General features: G+C 44.0%; 1 protein-coding gene and 1 long non-coding RNA gene across 5 annotated transcripts in view; one reads left to right on the forward strand and one right to left on the reverse strand.

The window, feature by feature from the left end:
• LOC134347212 (probable ATP-dependent RNA helicase DDX60) overlaps positions 1 to 21823 on the forward strand; it is a 172994-nt gene that overhangs the window by 82847 nt on the left and 68324 nt on the right. For all 3 annotated transcript variants that reach the window (XM_063049505.1, XM_063049507.1, XM_063049506.1), the window contains exons 22-24: positions 1589 to 1693; positions 9628 to 9756; positions 21099 to 21226. In XM_063049505.1, coding sequence (XP_062905575.1) covers positions 1589 to 1693; positions 9628 to 9756; positions 21099 to 21226 — 362 coding nt within the window. The remainder of the gene's footprint in view (positions 1 to 1588; positions 1694 to 9627; positions 9757 to 21098; positions 21227 to 21823) is intronic.
• LOC134347216 (uncharacterized) overlaps positions 1 to 21823 on the reverse strand; it is an 88500-nt gene that overhangs the window by 14649 nt on the left and 52028 nt on the right. The window contains exons 4-5 of one of the 2 annotated variants that reach the window (XR_010018108.1): positions 21399 to 21486; positions 10607 to 12479 (exon numbers count right to left, since the gene is read on the reverse strand). This is a non-coding gene — a long non-coding RNA (uncharacterized LOC134347216). Of the gene's footprint in view, positions 1 to 10606; positions 12480 to 21398; positions 21487 to 21823 lie in introns of those variants that run through there. The other variant, XR_010018107.1, reaches the window with a different exon arrangement.

Genomic DNA, 21823 nt, shown 5'->3' on the forward strand with positions numbered 1-21823 from the left:
CTTTACTGTCATTGTGCTGAGTACAGATACAAAGCCAATGAAATGCAGTTAGCATCTGACCAGAAATGCAAAGAATAGTGTTATTTACAAAATAACTGCAAATAAGAAGTAAGTGCTACAGCACACAAATATAAAAGTACTGAGACAGTACAATATGGGTGCAATACTGCTTAGTGCTGTGATGTGAGGTTCAGCAGGGTCACAGCCTCAGGGAAGAAGCTCTTCCTGTGCCTTCCGGTGCGGGAGCGGAGGCTCCCGTGGCACCTACCGGATGGGAGGAGAGTAAAAAGTCCATGATTAGGGTGAGATGCATCCTTGATAATGCTTTTCGCCCTGCCCAGGCAGCATTTATGTTAGATGTTCTCAATGGTGAGCAATTGGGTGCTGATAATCCACTGAGCAGTTTTCACCACACGCTGGAGTGCTTTGTGGTCCGATACGGGACAATTGCCATACCACACTGAGATGCAGTTGGTGAGTATGCTCTCAATGGTACAGCGGTAAAAGTCCGTCAGTATCCTGGGACAGAGGTGAGCTTTCCTGATGCTCCACAGGAAATAAAGGCGCTATTGCGCCTTTTAGTTCAGGATGGAGGAGTTCAGGGACCAGGTGCAATCCTCGGAAATGTGGACACCAAGGAGTTTGAAGCTTGATACACGCTCCACTACAGCTCCGTTGATCTAGATGGGGACGTGAGTGTGGCTCCTAGCATGCCTGAAGTCCACAATGATCTCCTTGGTCTTCTGGGTGTTAAGGGCCAGGTTGTTGTTGGCACACCACGCGGCCAGGTACTGGACCTCATCCCTGTAGGCCGTCTCGTCATCCCCTCTGATCAGGCCAACCACCGTGAAAATGTCGTCTGTAAACTTGATTATGGAGTTAGAACCATGTACAGGAACGCAGTCATAGGTGAAAAGGGAGTACAGAAGGGGCTCAGCACACAGCCTTTAGGCACGCTGGTGTTCAGGGTGAGAGTGGAGGAGGAGAGGTTGTCTAACTTAACTGATTGGGGTCTATTAGTCAGAAAGTCCAAGGTCCAATTGCAGGGGGATGTGCTGATACCAAGCTGGCGAAGTTTGGCGTTCAGCTTGGAGGGGATCACAGTATTGAATGCCGAACTAAAGTCAATGAACAGCATTCTGATGTACTAGTTGGGGCTGTCCAGGTGGGTCAGGGCAGAGTGAAGTGCCGTGGAGATGGCATCCTCTGTTGCCTTATTGGTGCTCTTCCACACATCCGAGATAATTATTAGGAGTGCTGTACATGCTGAGCCCTTAGCATTGTCTATAATCTCTCCCAACCATCCAACAATCTCTTTGACCCTCCTACCATCAGGCAGGAGGTACTGGAGCATTAGGGCAAGAGCTGTTAAGATGGGAAACAGCTTCTTCCCCCAGGCCGTGAGACAACTGAATTCCCTGCCACCATCCAGGTCTCTTCACGTATAAAACCCCAGTTATACTGTTCACTTTTTAACTTGTGTGTAAATGCACCTTGGACTAGAGGAACGATGTTTCATTTGGCCATATACGAGTGTGTAGTTGAATGACAATAAACTTGAAATTGAACAATGGGTTTTGCCCCACAGATGGAAAAGTATGGGATCCCATCTGATCTTGCACTTTCTCCAGCCGAGTCCCTTAGATTGTACGACACAATGGCAAATGTTTGGCAGGACTGGCCGAGGGCACAGGTAGGTAAAAGTGCTGAACTGGCGACAAAGAAGCAGTTCATTATTCCCTCTGTTTTGTGTTTATTTTATATTTTCCTTGTGAATGCAGCTTATCTGAAACTCAGTGCCTGTGATGCTGTTGTAAGTTAGATTTTCATTGCATCTGTACGTACATGGATCTGACTTTGACATTGACAACTCAATATGACATCCGACGCTTTGTGTTGTCAATCACTAGATCCACCTTACCTCACCCAATGGGTGTCAACAACAGACCAAGTTTACCTCACTCACCGGGTGTCAATCCAATCACATCTTGCATCACCCACTGGATGTCAACACCCACCCCCACTAAATCTCTCCCACAGGGTGTCAATGCACATGTGCATTTTGTCTCACCCATTAGGTGTCAATAACTGTGCTGACCTGTTGGGTGTCAATACTACCCTTGTCATACCCCTCCCATTGGGTGTCATGTCCACAGTTCAACTCAGGGACTTTTTCGTGTAGGAATGGAGCAGGAAACAGGACAATAAAACCAAAGCAAACTGAAAGCAGTGTTGAGGAATGGGTGTGGGGATGGAGGGGCAGAACTGAGGGAGGGGTGTAGGGATTTTAGAGCAGCTTGTGTTTGAGCCCACTAAGAAATCACAATTCTGCATTGGGCATTGTATAATGAACCAGATTTGATTATGGAGCTTATGGTAAAGGAACTCTTAGGAGGCAGTGATCATAATATGATAGAACTCACCCTGCAGTTTCAGAGAGAGAAGCGAAAATCAGAATGTATTTGCATTACACTGGAGTAAAGAGGACTAAAGTGGCATGGAAGAGAAGCTAGCCAGAGTTGATTGGAAAGGGACACTACCAGGGATGATGACAGAACAGCAATGCCTGGAATTTCTGGAGGAAATTTGGAAGGTGCAGGATAGATGTGTCACAAAGATGAAGAAGTATTCTGAAGAGGGAATGACACAACTGTGGTTGATAAAGGAAGTCAGACAGCATAAAAGGAAAAGAGAGTGCATGTAATACTGTATAACAAAAATTAGAAGGAAGTGAGAGGATCGGGAAGCTTTTAAAAACCAACATAAAAAGAGCTTTGACCAGCGGTCAATCCACACATCGGAAGTTCTGAGAGGAGGGGACTTCAAACAGGTCCACTGCCCGAGTACAAAAGGCAGCAATGGATCGCTAAAGCAAAACAAAACTCTAACCAGCAACCAATTGGCATTTGGGATTGACCAGCAAGTGCAAATCAAAGGAAGGCAGGGGCAAGTGCAGTGGCCACTGTCACAGCGACTATCATCTGAGTGGACAGAGTCAGAGTGGTGATCTTGAGGCTTTAGCTCTTCAAGACTTCAGCAAAGAGAAATTCCATCCAGAGAAGGCAAAGAAAAACTCAAGTTTTTTATTCCTTCCCTTCGTTATATCTGCTCAGATGTCTGGCAGGATAGTGGAATGCTCCTCTTGCGGGATGTGGGAAGACAGGGAGACCTCCAGTGTCCCTGACGATGACAACTGCGAGAAGTGCATCCAGCTGCAGCTTCTAACAAACCCTGTTAAGGAGCTGGAGCTGGAACTGGATGAACTCCGGATTATTTGGGAGGCTGAAGGGGTGATGGATAGGACATATAGAGAGGTAGTTCACCCAAGGTGCAGGACACAGGAAACTGGCTGACAGTCAGGAAGGGGAGAGGGGTTCAGGAGTCAGTGCAGAGTACCCCTGTGGCCATCCCCTTCAATAGCAGGTACATCATTTTGGATACAGTTGGGTGGGGAGGATGACCTAACATAGTGGTCTCGAGAACTGAGTCTGCCTCTGAGACTCAGAGGGAAGGGGGAAGAAGAGACACACTGTGATGATAGGGGATTCATTAGTTAGGGGAACAGACAGGAGGTTCTGTGGGCAAGAATGCGATTCCTGGATGGTATGTTGCCTTCCAAGTGCCAGGGTCCAGGACATCTCAGATCGAGTCCTCAGCATTCTTAAAGGGGAGGGTGAACAGCCAGAAGTCGTGATCAGTGTAGGTGCCAATGACATGGGCAAGATGAGTGACAAGGGTGTGTATAGGCAGTTCAGGGAGTTGGTGTGGGAGGGAGGGCATAACATTTTTAGATCATTGGCTCTCTTCCAGGGAAGGTTGCACCTGAACTGGAGGGGGACTAATATCCCAGTGGGAAGGCTTGTTAATGCTGCACAGTGGGGTTCAAGCTAGAGTTGCAGGAGGATGGGAACTGGAGTACCAGAACAGTTAGTGGAGAGGTTGTGGAGGCAGATGTCGGTATTGAAATCCCCCATGACTATTGTAACATTGCCCTTTTGGCATGCATTTTCTATCTCCCGTTGTAATTTGTAGGCAACATCCTTACAACTGTTTTGGGGGGGTCCGTATTCAACTCCCAACAGGGACCTTTCTCCCTTGCAGTTCCTCAGGTCTATCCACAATGGTTCAACACCTTCCTACCCTATGTCACCTCTTTCTAATGATTTGATTTCATCTTTTACCAATACAATAAATGCCCCCCCTCTGCTTTTATGCCTGTCCTTTTGATACAATGTGATTCTTTGGACAGTAAGCTCCCAGCTATAATCTTCTTTCAGCCATGATTCAGTGATGCTTACAGCATCATACCTGCCAATCTGTAACTGTGCTGCAAGTTTATCTACCTTATTGCATATACTGCACACATTCAAATATAACACCTTCAGTCCTGGATTCATCCTTTTCGATTTTATCTGCATTTTACGTTGCAACTCATTCTGCTGACTGCAATTTTGCCCCATCAACAGCCTCTCCTCACTACACATTGCCTCTGTTTGTAAACCAGCTGTCTCATCTTTAGCACTATCATCTGCCGTCCCTACGATACCTCTTGCATTGAGGTATAGGTAGCTCAGTACTCTAGTAGAACCATGCTCAACCTTTTGATTCCTAACTAACAGGGGCCATGAAATGTGTGAAGTTACCATAACTAGAGAGAAGGATCTTGGGAAACTGAAAGTTACCATAAATAGAGGAAAGGTTGTTGAGAAACCTTCAGAGGTTTCAAAAGGATTGGAGCAGGGGGCAGGGATTCAGACTTCTGGATCATTGGGACCTCTTTTGGGGCAGGTGTGACCTGTACAAAAAGGATGGGTTGCACTTGAGTCCCAGGGGGACCAATATCCTGGTGGGGGAGGTTTGATAAGGCTACTGGGGAGAGTTCAAACTAGAATTGTTGGGGGGTGGGAACCGAACCGAGACTGGGCAAGAGGTGGTTGGCTCACAAATAGAGAAAGCTTGTAGACAGTGCGAGAAGGAGGATAGGCAGGTGATATAGAAGAGATGTGTCTATTTTAACGCAAGGAGTATTGTGAACAAAGCGGATGAGCTTAGAGCTATGATATGGTGGCCATTACAGAGACTTGGATGACTCAGGGACAGGAATAGTTACTTCAAGTGCCGGGTTTTAGATGTTTCAGAAAGGACAGGGAGGGAGGCAAAAGAGGTGGGGGTGTGGCACTGTTGATCAGAGATAGTGTTACGGCTGCAGAAAAGGTGGACGCCATGGAGGGATTGTCTACGGAGTCTCTGTGGGTGAAGGTTAGGAACAGGAAGGGGGTCAATAACTTTACTAGGTGTTTTTTATAGGCCACCCAATAGTAACGGGGATATCAAGGAGCAGACAGGGAAACAGATCCAGGAAAGGTGTAATAATAACAGAGTTGTCATGATGGGAGATTTTAATTTCCCAAATATTGATTGGCATCTCCCTAGAGCAAGGGGTTTAGATGGGGCGAAGTTTGTCAGGTGTGTTTAGGAAGGTTTCTTGACAGAATATGTAGATAAGCCTACAACAGGAGAGGCTGTACTTGATTTGGTATTGGGAAATGAACCTGGTCAGGTGTCAGATCTCAGTGGGAGAGCATTTTGGAGATAGTGATCATAATTCTATCTCCTTTACAATAGCATTGGAGCGAGATAGGAACAGACAAGTTAGGAAAGCGTTTAATCGGAGTAAGGGGAATTATGAGGCTATCAGGCAGGAAATTGGAGGCTTAAATTGGGAACAGACGTTCTCAGGGAAAAGTACGGAAGAAATGTGGCAAATGTTCAGGGGATATTTGTGTGCAGTTCTGCACAGGCACGTTCCAATGAGACAGGGATGTTATGGTAGGGTACAGGAACCATGGTGTACAAAGGCTGTAATAAATCTAGTCAAGAAGAAAAGAAAACCTTACAAAAAGTTCAGAGAGCTAGGTAATGTTAGAGATCTAGAAGATTATAAAGCTAACAGGAAGGAGCTTAAGAAGGAAATTAGGAGAGGCAGAAGGGGCCATGAGAAGGCCTTGGTGGGCAGGATTAAGGAAAACCCCAAGGTATTCTACAAGTATGTGAGAGCAAGAGGACGTATCAAGTGTGACAGTGGGAAAGTATGTATGGAACCGGAGGAAATAGCAGAGGTACTTAATGAATACTTCAGTATTCACTATGGAAAAGGATCTTAGTGATTGTAGTGATGACTTGTAGCAAACGGAAAAGCTTGAGCATGTAGATATTAAGAAAGAGGATGTGCTGGAGCTTTTGGAAAGCACCAAGTTGGGTAAGTCGCCGGGACCGGATGAGACCAAACTACTGTGGGAGGCGAAGGAGGAGATTGCTGAGCTTTTGGTGATAATCTTTGTATCATCAATGGGGACGGGAGAGGTTCCGGAGGATTGGAGGGTCGCGGATGTCGTTCCTTTATTCAAGAAAGGGAGTAGTGATAGCCTAGGAAATTATAGACCAGTGAGTCTTACTTCAGTGGTTGGTAAGTTGATGGAGAAGATCCTGAGAGGCAGGATTTATGAACATTTGGAGAGGTATAATATGATTAGGAATAGTCAGCATGGCTTTGTCAAGGGCAGGTCATGCCTTACAAGCCTGATTGAATTTTTTGAGGATGTGACTAAACACATTGATGAAGGAAGAGCAGTAGATATAGTGTATATGCATTTCAGCAAGGCATTTGATAGGGTACCCCATGCAAGGCTTATTGAGAAAGTAAGGAGGCATGGGATCCAAGAGGACATTGCTTTGTGAATCCAGAACTGGCTTGCGCACAGAAGGCAAAGAGTGGTTATAGACGGGTTATACACAGCATGGAGGTTGGTGACCAGTGTTGTGCCTCAGGGATCTGTTCTGGGACCTTTGCTCTTCGTGATTTTTATAAATGACCTGGATGAAGAAGTGGAGGGATGGGTTAGTAAATTTACTGATGACACAAAGGTTGGAAGTGTTGTGGATAGTGTGGAGGGCTGTCAGAGGTTACAGCGGGACATTGATAGGATGCAAAACTAGGCTGAGAAGTGGCAGCTGGAGTTCACCCCAGATAAGTTTGAAGTGGTTCATTTTGGTAGGTCAAATACATAATATAGTATTAATGGTAAAACACTTGGCAGTGTGGAGGATCAGAGGGATCTTGGGGTCCAAGTCCATAGGATGCTCCAAGCAGCTGCGCAGGTTGACTCTGTGGTTAAGAAGGCATACTGTGTATTGGCCTTCATCAACCGTGGAGTTGAATTTAGGAGCTGAGAGGTAATGTTGCAACCCTGGAAGACCCTACTTGGAGTACTGCGCTCAATTTTGGTTGCCTCACTACAAGAAGAATGTGGAAGCCATAGAAAGGGTGCAGAAGAGATTTAGAAGGATGTTGCCTGGATTGGCGAGCATGCCTTATGAAAACAGGTTGAGTGAACTCGGCCTTTTCTCCTTGGAGCGACAGTGGATGAGAGGTGACCTGATAGAGGTGTATAAGACGATGAGAGGCATTGATTGTGTGGATAGTCAGAGGCTTTTTCCCAGGGCTGAAATGGTTGCCACAAGAGGACACAGGTTTAAGGTGCTGGGGAGTAGGTACAGAGGAGATGTCAGGAGTAAGTTTTTTACTCAGAGGGTGGTGAGTGCGTGAAATAGGCTGCCGGCAACTGTGGTGGAGGCGGATAAGATAGGATATAAGATACCTGTCAAATCTGTTGGAATTCTTTGAAGAAATAACAAGCAGGGTAAACAAAGGAGAATTGGTTGATGTTGTGTACTTGGATTTTCGGATGGCCTTTGACAAGGTGCTACACGCATGAGGCCGCTTAACAAGCTACGAGCCCATGGTATTACAATTGATAAAGCAGTTGCTGATAGGCAAAGAGTAGGAATAAAGGGAGCCTTTTCTGGTTGACTGCAGGTGACTAGTAGTGTTCCACATGGGTCTGTGTTGGGACCAATTATTTCTACTTTAAACATAAGTGATTTGGATGATGGAATTGATTACCTTGTTGCAAAGTTTGCCAACGATATGAAGATGAGTGCAGAGGCAGGTAATTCTGAGGAATTAGAGAGACTGCAGAGGACTTAATCAGATTAGGAGAATGGGCAAAGAAATGGCAGATGGTATACAGTGTCAGGAAGTATATGGTCATGCACTTTGGTAGAAGAAATGAAAGGATTGACTAATCTCTAAATGGAGAGAAAATACGAAAAAACTGAGGTATAAAGGGACTTGGGAGGCACATGATAAAATATGCGAAAGTCAGCATGGTTTCCTTAAAGGGAAAACTTACCTGACAAATCTGTTGGAATTCTTTGAGGAAATAAACAGAGTCAATGGAGGTTGTTTACTTAGATTTTCCAAAGGCCTTTGACAAGGTGTCACACATCAGGCTATTAAACAAGATAAGAGCCCATGGTATTCCAGCAAAGATACTAGCACGGATAGTAGATTGGCTGACTGGCAGGAGGCAAAGAGTGGGAATAAGGGGGACTTTTTGTGGTTGGCTGCCGGTGACTTGTGGTGTTCTGCAGGAGTCTGTGTTGGGACTGATACTTTCCACATTTTTTGAAAGGTGGAATTGATGGCTTTGTGGCCAAGTTTGTGGAAGATACGAAGATAAGTGGAGGGGCAGCTAGTGTTGAGGAAGCAGGGAGGCTGCGGAAGGACTTAGACAGATTAGAAGAATAGGCAAAGAAGTGGCAGAAGCAATACAGTGTAGGGAAGTGCACGGCAACGTACTTTGATTGAAGGAACAAAGGGGTAATGTATTTTCTAAATGGCAAGAAAATTCAGAAATTAGAGGTGTAAAGGATCTTGCTTGTCCTTGTGGAAGTTTGCCTAATTAACTTGCAGGTTGAGTCGATGGTAAGGAAAGCAAATGTAATGTTAGCATTAATTTCAAGAGGACTAGATTATAAAAACAAGGATGTAATGCTAAGGTTTTATAAGGCATTGGTCAGACTGCAGGTGGAGTATTATGAGCAATGCTTTCTCAGAAAGGCTGTGTTGGCATTTGGAGAGGGTTCGGAGGAGGTTCACAAGAATAATCCTTGGAAATAAGGTGTTAACGTATGAAGAGTGTTTGTTGGCTCTGGGCCTGTACTTGATGGTGTATAGAACAATGTGGTGGGGGGGGTGGATCTCACCGAAATCTATTGAATATGGAAAAGCCTGGATAGAGTGGGCATGGAGAGAACATTACCTTTTGTGGGAGAGTCTAGGACCAGGGGGCACAGTCTCAGAAAAGAAGGACACCCCTTTAGAATGGAAATGAGGGGAGATTTATTTAGACTGAGGGTGGTGAATCTCTGGAATTCATTGCCACAGACTTGGTTCTAAATGTAAAGCAGAGGTTCTAAATTAATAAGGGCTACAAAGGTTACAAGGAGAAGACAGGAGAATGGAGTTGAGAAGAAGGAGAATCAATCAGACATGATGGAATGGCCATGCATATTTGATGGGCCGAATAACTTGATTCTGCTCTGATATCTTGTGGTTATATGGGTGGAGGGGCAGAACTGTGGGAGGGTTCCAGAGTGGGATGGACAGTATTGAGGGGAAGTACTGAAGGACAGTTGCGGAGTGTGAGGGGCGGTGTTGAGGGAGGAGTGTGGAGTGGGAGGGGCCGTGCAGAGTTCATTACTAATAGCATGCTTCCACTTCAGGAACTCGAACCGGAAAAGAACAAGTCCTTCAAGGACAAGATTGTTATCCGGAAATCCGATGTGAGAGAATATGAAGCTGAACTGAAGAGGGAACTTGCAGAATGGATTAAAATTGGACGGACAAATGAGGTAGGCGTGTCCAAGTGGAATTATGTATTAAAATACCTAGTTTTCACTACAGCAGACTGGGTTTTTGCTCTTTCTTACACCTTTTTCACCCGTCACCACAGCACATTCTTTTCTCTGTCATCTGGTGAGTTTCTCTTTCAATGCATTCCTTCGTCAACCATTCCAATGCCAATCGTTTCCAGAATTCACTGATCTCAAGTTTGGGAATGTTGAACAGATTAGAACTTTATTCCCTGGAGTGAAGAAAAATGGGGGGAGAATTGATAGAGGTATGCAAAAAGATGAGGGGTATAGATAGGGTAAATGCAAGCTGGCTTTTTCCAATGAGGTTGGTTGGGTCAGACTAGAACTAGAGTTCAGGGTGAAAGGTGAACTGTTTAAGGGGAACATGAGGGGATTCTTTTTTCACTCAGGGTAGTGAGAGTGTGGAATGAGATACCAGCAGAAGTGGTGGATATGGGCTTGATTTTATCATGTCAGACAAATTTGGACAAGTACATGGTTAGGAGGAGCGTGGGGGGTTATGGTCCAAGTGCAGGTCAATGGGACCAGGCAGGTTAAGAGTTTGGTCCAGACTAGATGGGCTGAAGGGCCTATTTCTGTTCTTGCAATGTTCTATGACACTAGTCTTCAACACACAAGTTCATTTATCCATATGCGCGGAGCAAGGATGATATTAGAGTAGTATGATTAAACATTTTTACTGAGTCACATTAGTAATGGTATACGCTGGTCAACAGTATGGGAGCGACGAGCAAAGCTAGCCAAGATAAACACATGCACACTTGAAAACCTGCGCACAAAAGAGAGAGCCCTCCGCGTGCAGGAGACTCAGCCTATTCACTGCGCGGACAATCGGATGCATTCGCACTCGCCACATTCTTGCAATCAATCTGATGCGGTACACACCTCATGGCCTTTTGTTCTGGGCTCGCCTTCAAACGGACACACTTTGCACACGTCAGTCCCATGAAACTCTTCTCATGATGTTAAAGAACTCTTGTCACCTTTGTACATTGAGGAAGGAGAATCCCAATTTGTTTGACTTTCCAATCAATAAAATCTTGTCACTGATCTTAACAACAACAGCAGGTTCTATAACAAGAGAATGGGCAAGCATAATTGTTTTCTGTGCAGTGGTGGAGTCTGAGGGGAGATATGACAGATGTTGATTAGATTATGAGAGACATAGGTAGAGTTGGGTGGTGGGGTGGACATACGTCTCTACCAAAGAAGGTGTAAGGTGCTCCTTCCCTCCACTAGCCTGCAGGTCACCCTTGGGCAAGGTGTAGGACCTGCTTAGCACCCAATCAGGGTCACATGAAGCCATGGGAGCAGCCGGTGGATGATCGTATGAACAGCTGGTGCATATCACAAGTCCCGGTTATGCGACCACTGACACTAGGCAGACTATCTCTGAAGGGTATTGACAATTGCTGGAGTCACCCACCTTGTGAAGACACTGCCCAGAAGAAGGCAATGGCAAACCACTTCTGTAGAAAGATTGCCAAGAACAATCATGGTGATGGAAGGACCAGGATCACCCACGTCATATGACACGGCCCATAACGAATGAATGATATACAGAGTAGACAGACAATGTATTTTTCCCAGGGTATGCATTTAAGGTAAGAGTGGGTGATTTTAAAGGAGATATAAGAGGCAAGTTTCATGCACAGAGAGTTGTGGGTGCCTGGAATGCAATGCCTGGGATAGTGGTACAGGCAGATACATTAGGGACTTTTAAGAGACTTTATGATAGGCACATCAGTGGGAAGTAAATGGAAGGATATGGATATTCTGTAGGCAGAAGGGATTAGTTTAGGCAGCCACTTGATTGCTAATTTAATTGGCTTGGCACAACATTGTGGGCCAAAAGGCCTGTTCCAGTGCAGTACTGTTGGATATTCCGTGTAACAACCTCTGGAACCAGAATCAGAATCAAAATCAAGTTTGTTATCACTGATATACATTATGAACTTTGTCGTTTTTTTGGCAGCAGACCGTGCAAGACATAAAAATTGCTATAAGTTACAAAATAAATATTTAATGCAAAAAACAAATAGCAAGGTCATGTTTATGGATTTTTGGACCATTCAGAAATCTGATGGTGGAGAGGAAGAAGCTATTCTTAAAAATTTGAGTGTGGGCCTTCAGGCTCCTGTACCTCTTCAGCAATGGTAGTAATGCAAGGAGGGCATTTCCCAGATGGTGAGGGTCCTTAATGAATGATACCAATTTCTTGAGGTACCACCTCTTGAAGATGTCCTTGATGTTGGGGAGGGTTGTGGCTGTGACTGAGCTGGCTGAGTCAACAGCCCTCTGCAGCCTCTTTCGATTCTCTGCCTTGGTGCCTCCATACCAGATGTGTGATGCAACCAGTCAGAACACTTTCCGCCATGGAACGTCTGTAGAACAGTGTAGATCAGTTTTACGCTGCCAGAGGATAGTCTTGCTTCTGGCACCCAAAGCATGGTCAGTATCCCAGACTTGCCCGATTGAGTGTAACTCCAACAGCCAAGGATCTCAACCCAATCCATCAACCATAATCCTGTAAGTACTTTGTACGTTCTCCCGGTGACTGCAAGGGTTTCCTCCTGGTGCTCTGGTTTCCTTCCACTGTCCAAAGATGTATTGGTTTGTAGGTTAACTGGTCATTGTAATTTGTCCTGTGATTAAATCGGGGGGCTGCTGGGCGGCGTGGTTCGAAGGGCTGGAAGGGCCTATTAGAACATAGAATAGTACAGCATAGTACAGGCTCTTCGGCCCACAATGTTGTGCTGTTGTGCCTCAAACCCTGCCTCCCATATAACCCCCCACCTTAAGTTCCTCCATATACCTGTCTAGTAGTCTCTTAAACTGTACGAGTGTATCTGCCTCCACCACAGACTCTGGCAGTGCATTCCACGCACCAATCACTCTCTGTGTAAAAAAAGCTTCCTCTAATATCCCCCTTGAACTTCCCACCCCTTACCTTAAAGCCATGTCCTCTTGTATTGAGCAGTGGTGCCCTGGGGAAGGGGTGCTGGCTATCCACTCTATCTATTCCTCTTAATATCTTGTATACCTCTATCATGTCTCCTCTCATCCTCCTTCTCTCCAAAGAGTAAAGTCCTAGTTCCCTTAATCTCTCATCATAATGCATACTCTCTAAACCAGGCAGCATCCTGGTAAATCTCCTCTGTACCCTTTCCAATGCTTCCACATCCTTCCTATAGTGAGGCGACCAGAACGGGACACAGCACTCCAAGTGCGGCCTAACCAGAGTTTTATAGAGCCGCATCATTACATCGCGACTCTTAAACTCTATCCCTCGACTTAATGAAAGCTAACACTCTGTAAGCTTTCTTAACTACCCTATCTACCTGTGAGGCAACTTTCAGGGATCTGTGGACATGTACCCCGAGATCCCTCTGCTCCTCCACACTACCAAGTATCCTGCCGTTTACTTCGTACTCTGCCTTGGAGCTTGTCCTTCCAAGCTGTATCTCAATAAATAAACAAATTAAATAAACCTTCCCTCCACCAGCAGAACACAGATTAAAGATTAATTTTATTTGTCACATCTACATCAAAACATCGAAAAATAGAGTAAAATGTGGCCCTTGCATCGGGAATGTGGTGGGGCAGCCCACAAGCATCTCCAGGTTTCCGGTGCCAACATAGCATGCACACAATTCACTAGCCCTAACCTGTGCATCTTTGGACTGTGAGAGCTTGCAGAGGAAACCCACATGGTCATGGGGAGAATGTACAGACTCCTTGCGACCAGCGGTGAGAATCAAACCTTGATTGGTGATCACTGCTACTGTAAAGTGTTTGAGCTAACTGCTATGCTACCCTGCACCACAGTGGCTACAGTGTGTGTTATTTACAAAATACATTGCATTTAGTCACCTCTGACAGCGTCTCCCAAATTCATGGCCTCTACCATCAAGAGGGATTAGGACAGTAGGTGAACACCACCACCTGCAGGTTTCCCTTCATCCTGATGAAAAGACTGAAAGATATTGTTAGTCCTTCAAGTTTTTGGGTTTGAGACTGGAACTCCCTCCTCAACAACACTGTGGGAGGACCTCCAACAGAGGGACCAATGCGGAGTAGGAAGGCGGTTCACATTCTCAAAGACAGCTGGAGCTGCTCAGTAAATATCAACCACAGCCATATTTCAAGAATAAATATATAATAACAGGGCACTCGACAAGTTTTCAGAATTCTCCAGTAGGGACATGAACTGACACGGGGGCGGGGGGGGGGTATATGACCATATAACAATTACAGCAGGGAAACAGGCTATCTTGGCCCTTCTAGTCCGTGCTGAACTCTTACTCTCACCTAGTCCCACCGACCTGCACTCAGCCCATAACCCTCCATTCCTTTCCTGTCCATATACCTATCCAATCTTTCTCTAAACAACAAAATCGAACCTGCCTCTACCACTTCTACTGGAAGCTCGTTCCACACAGCTACCACTCTCTGAGTAAAGAAGTTCCCCCTCATGTTACCCCTAATCTTTTGCCCCTTAACTCTCAACTCATGTCCTCTTGTTTGAATCTCCCCTACTCTCAATGGAAAAAGCCTATCCACATCAACTCTATCTACCCCCCTCATAATTTTAAAAACCTCTATCAAGTCCCCCCTCAACCTTCTACACTCCAAAGAATAAAGACCCAACTTGTTCAACCTTTCTCTGTAATTTAAGTGATGAAACCCAGGTAACTTTCTAGTAAATCTCCTCTGTACTCTCTCTATTTTGTTGACATCTTTCCTATAATTCGGTGACCAGAACTGTACACAATACTCCAAATTTGGCCTCACCAATGCCTTGTACAATTTCAACATTACATCTCAACTCCTATACTCAAAATCAATGTTCTGTTTTATAAAGGCCAGCAAACCAAAAGCTTTCTTCACCACCCTATCCACATAAGGTTCCACCTTCAGGGAACTATGCACCATTATTCCTAGATCACTTTGTTCTACTGCATTCTTTAATGCCCTACCATTTACCATGTATGTCCTATTTCGATTAGTCCTACCAAAATGTAGCACCTCACACTTATCAGCATTAAACTCCATCTGCCATCTTTCAGCCCACTCTTCTAACTGGCCTAAATCTCTCTGCAAGCTTTGAAAACCTAGTCCATTATCCACAACGCCACCTATCTTAGAATCAGCTGCATACTTACTAATACAATTTACCACCCCATCATCCAGATCATTAATGTATATGACAAACGGTATTGGACCCAGTACAGATCCCCGAGGCACACCACTAATCACCTGTCTCCAACCTGACAGTTATCCACCACTACTCTCTGGCATCCCCCATCCAGCCACTGTTGAATCCATTTTACTACTTCAAAATTAATACCTAACGATTGAACCTTCCTAACTAACCTTCCCTGTGGAACCTTGTCAAAGTCCTTACTGAAGTCCATATAGACAACATCCACTGCTTTACCCTCGTCAATTTTCCTTGTAGCCTCTTCAAAAAGTTCAATAAGGTTTGTCAAACATGACCTTCCACCCACAAATCCATGTTGACTGTTCCTAAGCAGACCCTGTCTATCCAGATAATTATATATACCATCTCTAAGAATACTTTCCATTAATTTGCCCACCACTGACGTCAAACTTACAGGCCGATAATTGCTAGGTTTACTCTTAGAACCCTTTTTAAACAATGAAACAACATGAGCAATCCGCCAATCCTCCGGCACCATCCCCGTTTCTAATGACATTTGAAATATTTCTGTCAGAGCCCCTGCTACTTCTACACTAACTTCCCTCAAGGTCCTAGGAAATATTCTGTCAGGAATCGGAGACTTATCCACTTTTATATTCCTTAAAAGCGCCAGTACTTCCTCTTCTTTAATCATCATAGTTTCCATAACAACCTTACTTGTTTCCCTTACCTTACACAATTCAATATCCTTCTCCTTAGTGAACACCAAAGAAAAGAAATTGTTCAAAATCTCCCCCATCTCTTTTGGCTCTGCACATAGCTGTCCACTCTGATTCTCTAAAGGACCAATTTTATCCCTCACTATCCTTTTGTTATTAATATAACTGTAGAAACCCTTTGGATTTATTTTCACCTTACTTGCCAAAGCAATCTCATATCTTCCTTTAGCTTTTCTAATTTCTTTCTTAAGATTCTTTTTACATTCTTTATATTCCTCCTGCACCTCATTTACTCCAAGCTGCCTATATTTATTGTAGATATCTCTCTTTTTCCAAACCAAGTTTCTAATATCCCTTGAAAACCATGGCTCTCTCAAACTTTTACCTTTTCCTTTCAACCTAACAGGAATATAAAGATCTTGTACCCTCAAAATTTCACCTTTAAATGACCTCCATTTCTCTATTGCATCCTTCCCATAAAACAAATTGTCCCAATCCACTCCTTTAAATCCTTTCGCATCTCCTCAAAGTTAGCCTTTCTCCAATCAAAAATCTCAACCCTGGGTCCAATCCTATCCTTCTCCATAATTATATTGAAACTAAGTACTGAAGAAAATTATGAAGGGGATAGATAGAGTTGACGTGGATAGGCTTTTTCCATTGAGAGTGGGGGAAAACTCAAACAAGAGGACATGAGTTGAGAGTTAAAGGGCAAAAGTTTAGGGGTAACATGAGGGGGAACTTCTTTACTCAGAGAGTGGTAGCTGTGTGGAATGAGCTTCCAGTAGAAGTGGTTGAGGCAGGTTCAATGTTGTCGTTTAAAGTTAAATTGGACAGCTATATGGACAGGAAAAGAACGGAGGGTTATGGGCTGAGTGCAGGTCGGTGGGACTAGGTGACAGTAAGAGTTTAACACGGACTAGAAGGGCCCAGATGGCCTGTTTCCGTGCTGTAATTGATATATGGTTATAAGATGTGCCAGATTCCCGGAGGGTCAGACATCACAGAGGCCACTGTAATTTGCAGGACAACTGGGACTCTGCCTACTCTTCCAGCTGCCTCAGGAATGCAGCCAGCATAATCAAGGACCCTTCCCACCTTGGTCATTCTCGCATCCCCCTCTTCCATCAGAGAGAAAATACAAATGCTTGAGAACATGTGCCAACAGGCTCAAGGACAATTTCTATCCCATTGGTGTAAGACGTTTAGAGAAACATTTCATACAGTAAAGGTGAACTCTTGATCTGCCAGTCTACCTTGTTGTGTACCTTGCAATTCCTTTGTCAAGCTGAACAGCACTTTCCATACAACTGAATCTCTACACTCAGTGGCCACTTTGTTAGGTACACCTGTACATCTGCTTATTAATGCAAATAGACCAAACGTCAGAATGGGGAAGAAATGTGATCTAAGTGACATTGACTGGAATAATTGTTGGTGCCAGACGGGGTGGTTTGAGTATCTCAGAAACAGCTGATCTCCTAGGATTTTCATACACAACAGTCTCTAGAGTTTACAGAGAATGATGCAAGATGCAAAAACAAATCAAGAGAATGGCAAAACTCCTTGTTAATGAGAAAGTTTGGAGGAAGATGGTCAGACGAGTTCAAACTGACAGGAGGGCGACAGTAGCTCAGATAACCATGTGTTTCAATAATGTTGTGTAGAAAAGCATCTCTGAATGCACAACAAATTGAAAGTTGAAGTGGATTAGGCAGCAGAAGACCATAAACATACAGTCAGTGTCCATTTGGTTAGATTACAGGGGGTACCTGCTGTAATAAAGTGGCCACTGAGTATAGGTCTCTGGCAGATCCCCCCTCCTCCAAAAAAAATAAAACAACAAATAAATGGATAAACACAAAAGTGTTTGCTTTGTTGGTCCTCCTCTAATATATTGCCACACAGTTGACTGGACAGAATATTTTTCGGCTTTCTGTCCCATAAGAGCCTCATTAACCGAGAAGCCCTGTGCAGTTTGTGAGAGAAGGAAATGATACAAGGAGTAAAGTGAAAGTTGTTATTTATGCACGTCAGGAGACCAGAGAAAGTGGTAAACAAATCACTGTCATTTCATAGTGTCAGGTACAGAAGGTGCCTAATGGCCGCCAAGTGTATGTTATGCATTCTAGTTTCTTACTAGCTCAATGTGCTTTTTAACAAAATCGTTTCACACTGTATCTTGGTATGTAACAATAATAAACCAATAAACCGGGAAGGATGAACACAAGAGATCCTGACGATGCTCAAAGTGGTCTGAGGAACTCAGCAGGTCAGGCCAGCATCTATGGAGAGGAATATACAGTTGATGTTTCAGGCCGAGGCCCTACATCAGGAGACTTTGTAAAGGTTATGATCACCAGTAATATATTTGTACCTTCTTTAGCCATGGGTGAGCTGCTGAAAGACCGGCAGTAGCTAATTTTGTGACTTTACTTAAGAGTGTATGGAAGGACAAGTCAGGTAAACACAGGCTTGTGAGCCTGACATCTGAGGTGAGAAGGACACAGCAGAAGATTCTGAGACACAGGATCTACCAGCATTTGGATAGGCAACGACAGGTTAGGAAGAGACAACATGGTTTTGTGTGTGAGAAAATGTGTCTCACAAATTTGGGTTTTTCAAGAGAGAGAGAGAGATTAGTTTTGTTTGTCATGCACATCAAAACTTCAGTCAGGCCACACTTGGAATATTGTGAGTAGTTTTCGACCGCTTATCTAAGAAAGAATGTGCTAGCACTGGAGAGGGCCCAGGGGAGCTTCTCGAGAATTATCTTGGGAATGAAAGAGTTAACATATGAGGTGTGTTTGATGAAACTGGGCCTGTCCTTACAGAATTTTAGAAGAATGATGAAGGGAATCTCATTGAAACTTATCAAATATTGAAGGGACAAGATAGAGAGGATACGGGGAGGATGGTTTCTACAGTGGGGGAGTCTAAGACCAGAGAGCACAGCCTCAGGATAGAAAGATGTTCCTTTGGAACAGAGATGAGGAGGAATTTCATTAGCCAGATGGTGGTGAATCTATGGAATTCATTGGCACAGATGGCTGTGGAGGCCAAGTCATTGGGTATATTTAAGTGAAGGTTGATAGGTTCTTAGTTAATCAGGTTGTCACAGGTCACAGGGAGAAGGCAGGAGAATGGGGTTGAGAAGGATTTTAAATCAGCCAGGAAGGAATGGCAGAGTAGATTCGATGTACCAAGTGGCTTAATTCAGTTCTTATGTCGTCTGGTCTTATGGTCACTGTTGTAAATTGGTGTGATTTGAGTTACGTTTTCCTTCCTGTCAGCTTCAACCAATCTGACCACTCTCCTTGACCCACCTCGTTAATAAAGTGATTTCACTCAAAGCACTGCTGCTCACTGGATGCTTTTCTTTTTGTGTGTTGTTTGCACCATCCCCTTTAAACTCTCGAAACTGTTGTATGTTGAAATCCCAGGCACTCAGCAGTTTCTCAGATACTCAAACCACCACATTTGGCACCAACAATCACTCCCCAGTCAAAGACACTGAGATCACATTTCATCCCCATTCTGATGTTTGGTCTGAATAACATCTGACTATCTTGACCATGTTTGCATGCTTTCAAGCATTGAGTTGCTGCCACATGTTTGGCTGATTAGATACTTGCATTAACAGGCTGTTTCAGGTGTACCTAATAAGGTGGCTACTAAGTGTAGAATTGCCAAGACTGTAGACTTCCATAGTGTTTCAAGATTAAATAATACTCTCCCACCATGAGCCTCAAGGAGAGAAGCATCCGAAAGATCATTCCTCCATTTCCGAACATTTGGATAAGGGATAAGGCCAATTGATCATGGAAATTTAGGAAGTTAGAGAGCAGGTAAAGCATTGTATTTGGAATTGGTGTTGATTTATGATTGAAACAGCTATCGAGAATGAACTGCCAGAGTAACTGGTGGATGCGGATTCGTTTTCAACATTTAGGAGATGTCTTGATCGGAGACGTATGGAGGGCTATAGTCCAGGTGCAGGTCAATGGAACTAGGCAGATTAATAGTTAGGCATGGACTAGATGGGCCGAAGGGCCTGTTTCTGTGTTGTATACTGTTTATGACTTTATACAATGAAAAGCTTTTGTTTGCGCACCATCTGGGTAGACCATGCCATACATCGACATTCTACCAGACATAAAGGAAAACAGAATGCCCAAAATGGAGTAGAAGGTACAGGGAAAGTGCAGGTAAGTAAATAAATGGCAAGGAGGTAGGTTAGTAGATCAATTCATCTTTAGCGAACGAGGTCCATTCAAGAGACCGATAACAGCACGGTAGCAGCTGTCCTTGAGTCTGGTGGTAGGTGTTTTCATCCTTTTGTGTCTATTGTCCAACAGGAGAGGGGAGAAGAGGAAGTGTCCAGGGGGGGCAGTCAAGCAATCAGAACAATGAGTTGGACCAATATAAAGAGGAGCACTTGGCAGAAACAACACTCAGTTGTGCACTGATGTTGTCACCTCAACTGGTGACAAACCTAACCTCCCGGCTCGGTGAACAACCCTACAAACAATAGTGGCTTTTAGAAAGGCCCTTGAACTGCCAGGGAATGAAAGAATACCGGTCGTTAACAGACAGAGGAGATTTACATTAATTTAACTCAGCATCATGCTTGGCACAGACATTGTGCACCAAAGAAGCAGTTTCTGTGCTGGGCTTTTTCCTCTGAAGTTGGGTGAGCCTACAACCAGAGGTTGTGGGTTAAGGGTGAAAGATGAAAAGTTTAAGGGGAACATGAGGGGAAACTTCTTCACCGAGGGTCAAGAGGGTGTAAAATGAGCTGCCTGCACAAGTGGTGCAAGCGAGCTCTATTTCAACATTTAAGAGAAGTTTCGATAGGTACATAGATGGTAGGGATATGGAGGGCTATGGTCCCGGCGCAGGTCAATGGAAATAGGCAGTTTAAATGTTTGACATGGACTAGATGGGCTGAAGGGCCTGTTTCTGCGCTGTATTTTTCTATGAGTCTGCTGTTCTGTGATCTGTGTTTTATCTTATTGCAGAGTTGGATTATGATGTAGAATTGTTTCTTTTCTAGTATTTTCCTTGCATTTTAACTTCCCTATGTTTGCTTATAATTTTTATATAATCACCTATATACGTGAAATTGTTCAGTAAATTTTCTAGTAAACTGCAGTATAGCTGAATCTGCATTTTTCTAGAGGTTTCTCAGTTTTTCTGGAGCAGGTGTCAGGCTATTTAATAGGCCAATTGCTATCACTGGAATGTTTTTATCTCTTGCCCGAGTATGAGGCAACCACAGCTTCTTTTCCTTTGTCCACCTTACCTAGTTCATTCTTTGTTCCTGTAATGCAGCCGTAACCACCAAGCTTATGTCCCATTCTTGACTTCCAAACAAGCTCCAGATCTCTTTCAAAAGATCCAACAGCTGTAATATCAATTCTGAATTTTCACAGCTTAAGGATGTGCTGCTGATGCTGGATCCAAAAGTCAAAGGGATTTTCGGGATACGACACCCTGATAACTTCCCACGTTTGGTCGAAGCGCTTCAGAAACAGAATGGTTTGCCAGCTATATTCTTCATGTGAGTAGTTTTCCGCATTGACCGGTCTGTTTACAATAGAGCCATATACCACAGAAACAGTCCATTCAGCCCATCAGGTCAATGCTGACTATCAACTACCTTATTCACACAAATCCCATTTTATTCTAAACATATTTTTATTTTTATCTATGTGAGCAATTAACCTACTTACCTGTATGTAATTGGGATGTGGGAAGAAACCAGACAAAAGTACAAACTCCTTACAGACAGCAGCGGGAATTGAACGTGGGCCACTGGCACTGTAATAACATAAAAGTACCACAGTTTGAAAGCTGTTACAATGGATATCAACAGCATTTCGAGGAATCTTTACCTAATTAGGCAGTGCTTATTCAGACAAAACATCAAAAGCAAGCAAACATCAAAGCTGCACATCTAGCCAGTTCAAAAGAAAGAATAAGATGTCTGCATTGTACCTGAAAGACAATGTTTTTAAAGCTGGTGGAATCATGAAACATGCTGTTTCAGAAATGCATATCTGTTTTTCTTACCCACAGTAACAGAAAGGCCTAGATAGAGCAGATATGGAGAGGATATTTCCTATAGTGGGGGAGTCCAGGACCAGAGGGCACAGAC

The sequence above is a fragment of the Mobula hypostoma genome, chromosome 5 (assembly GCF_963921235.1).
Source record: "Mobula hypostoma chromosome 5, sMobHyp1.1, whole genome shotgun sequence".
Taxonomy (NCBI): domain Eukaryota; kingdom Metazoa; phylum Chordata; class Chondrichthyes; order Myliobatiformes; family Myliobatidae; genus Mobula; species Mobula hypostoma.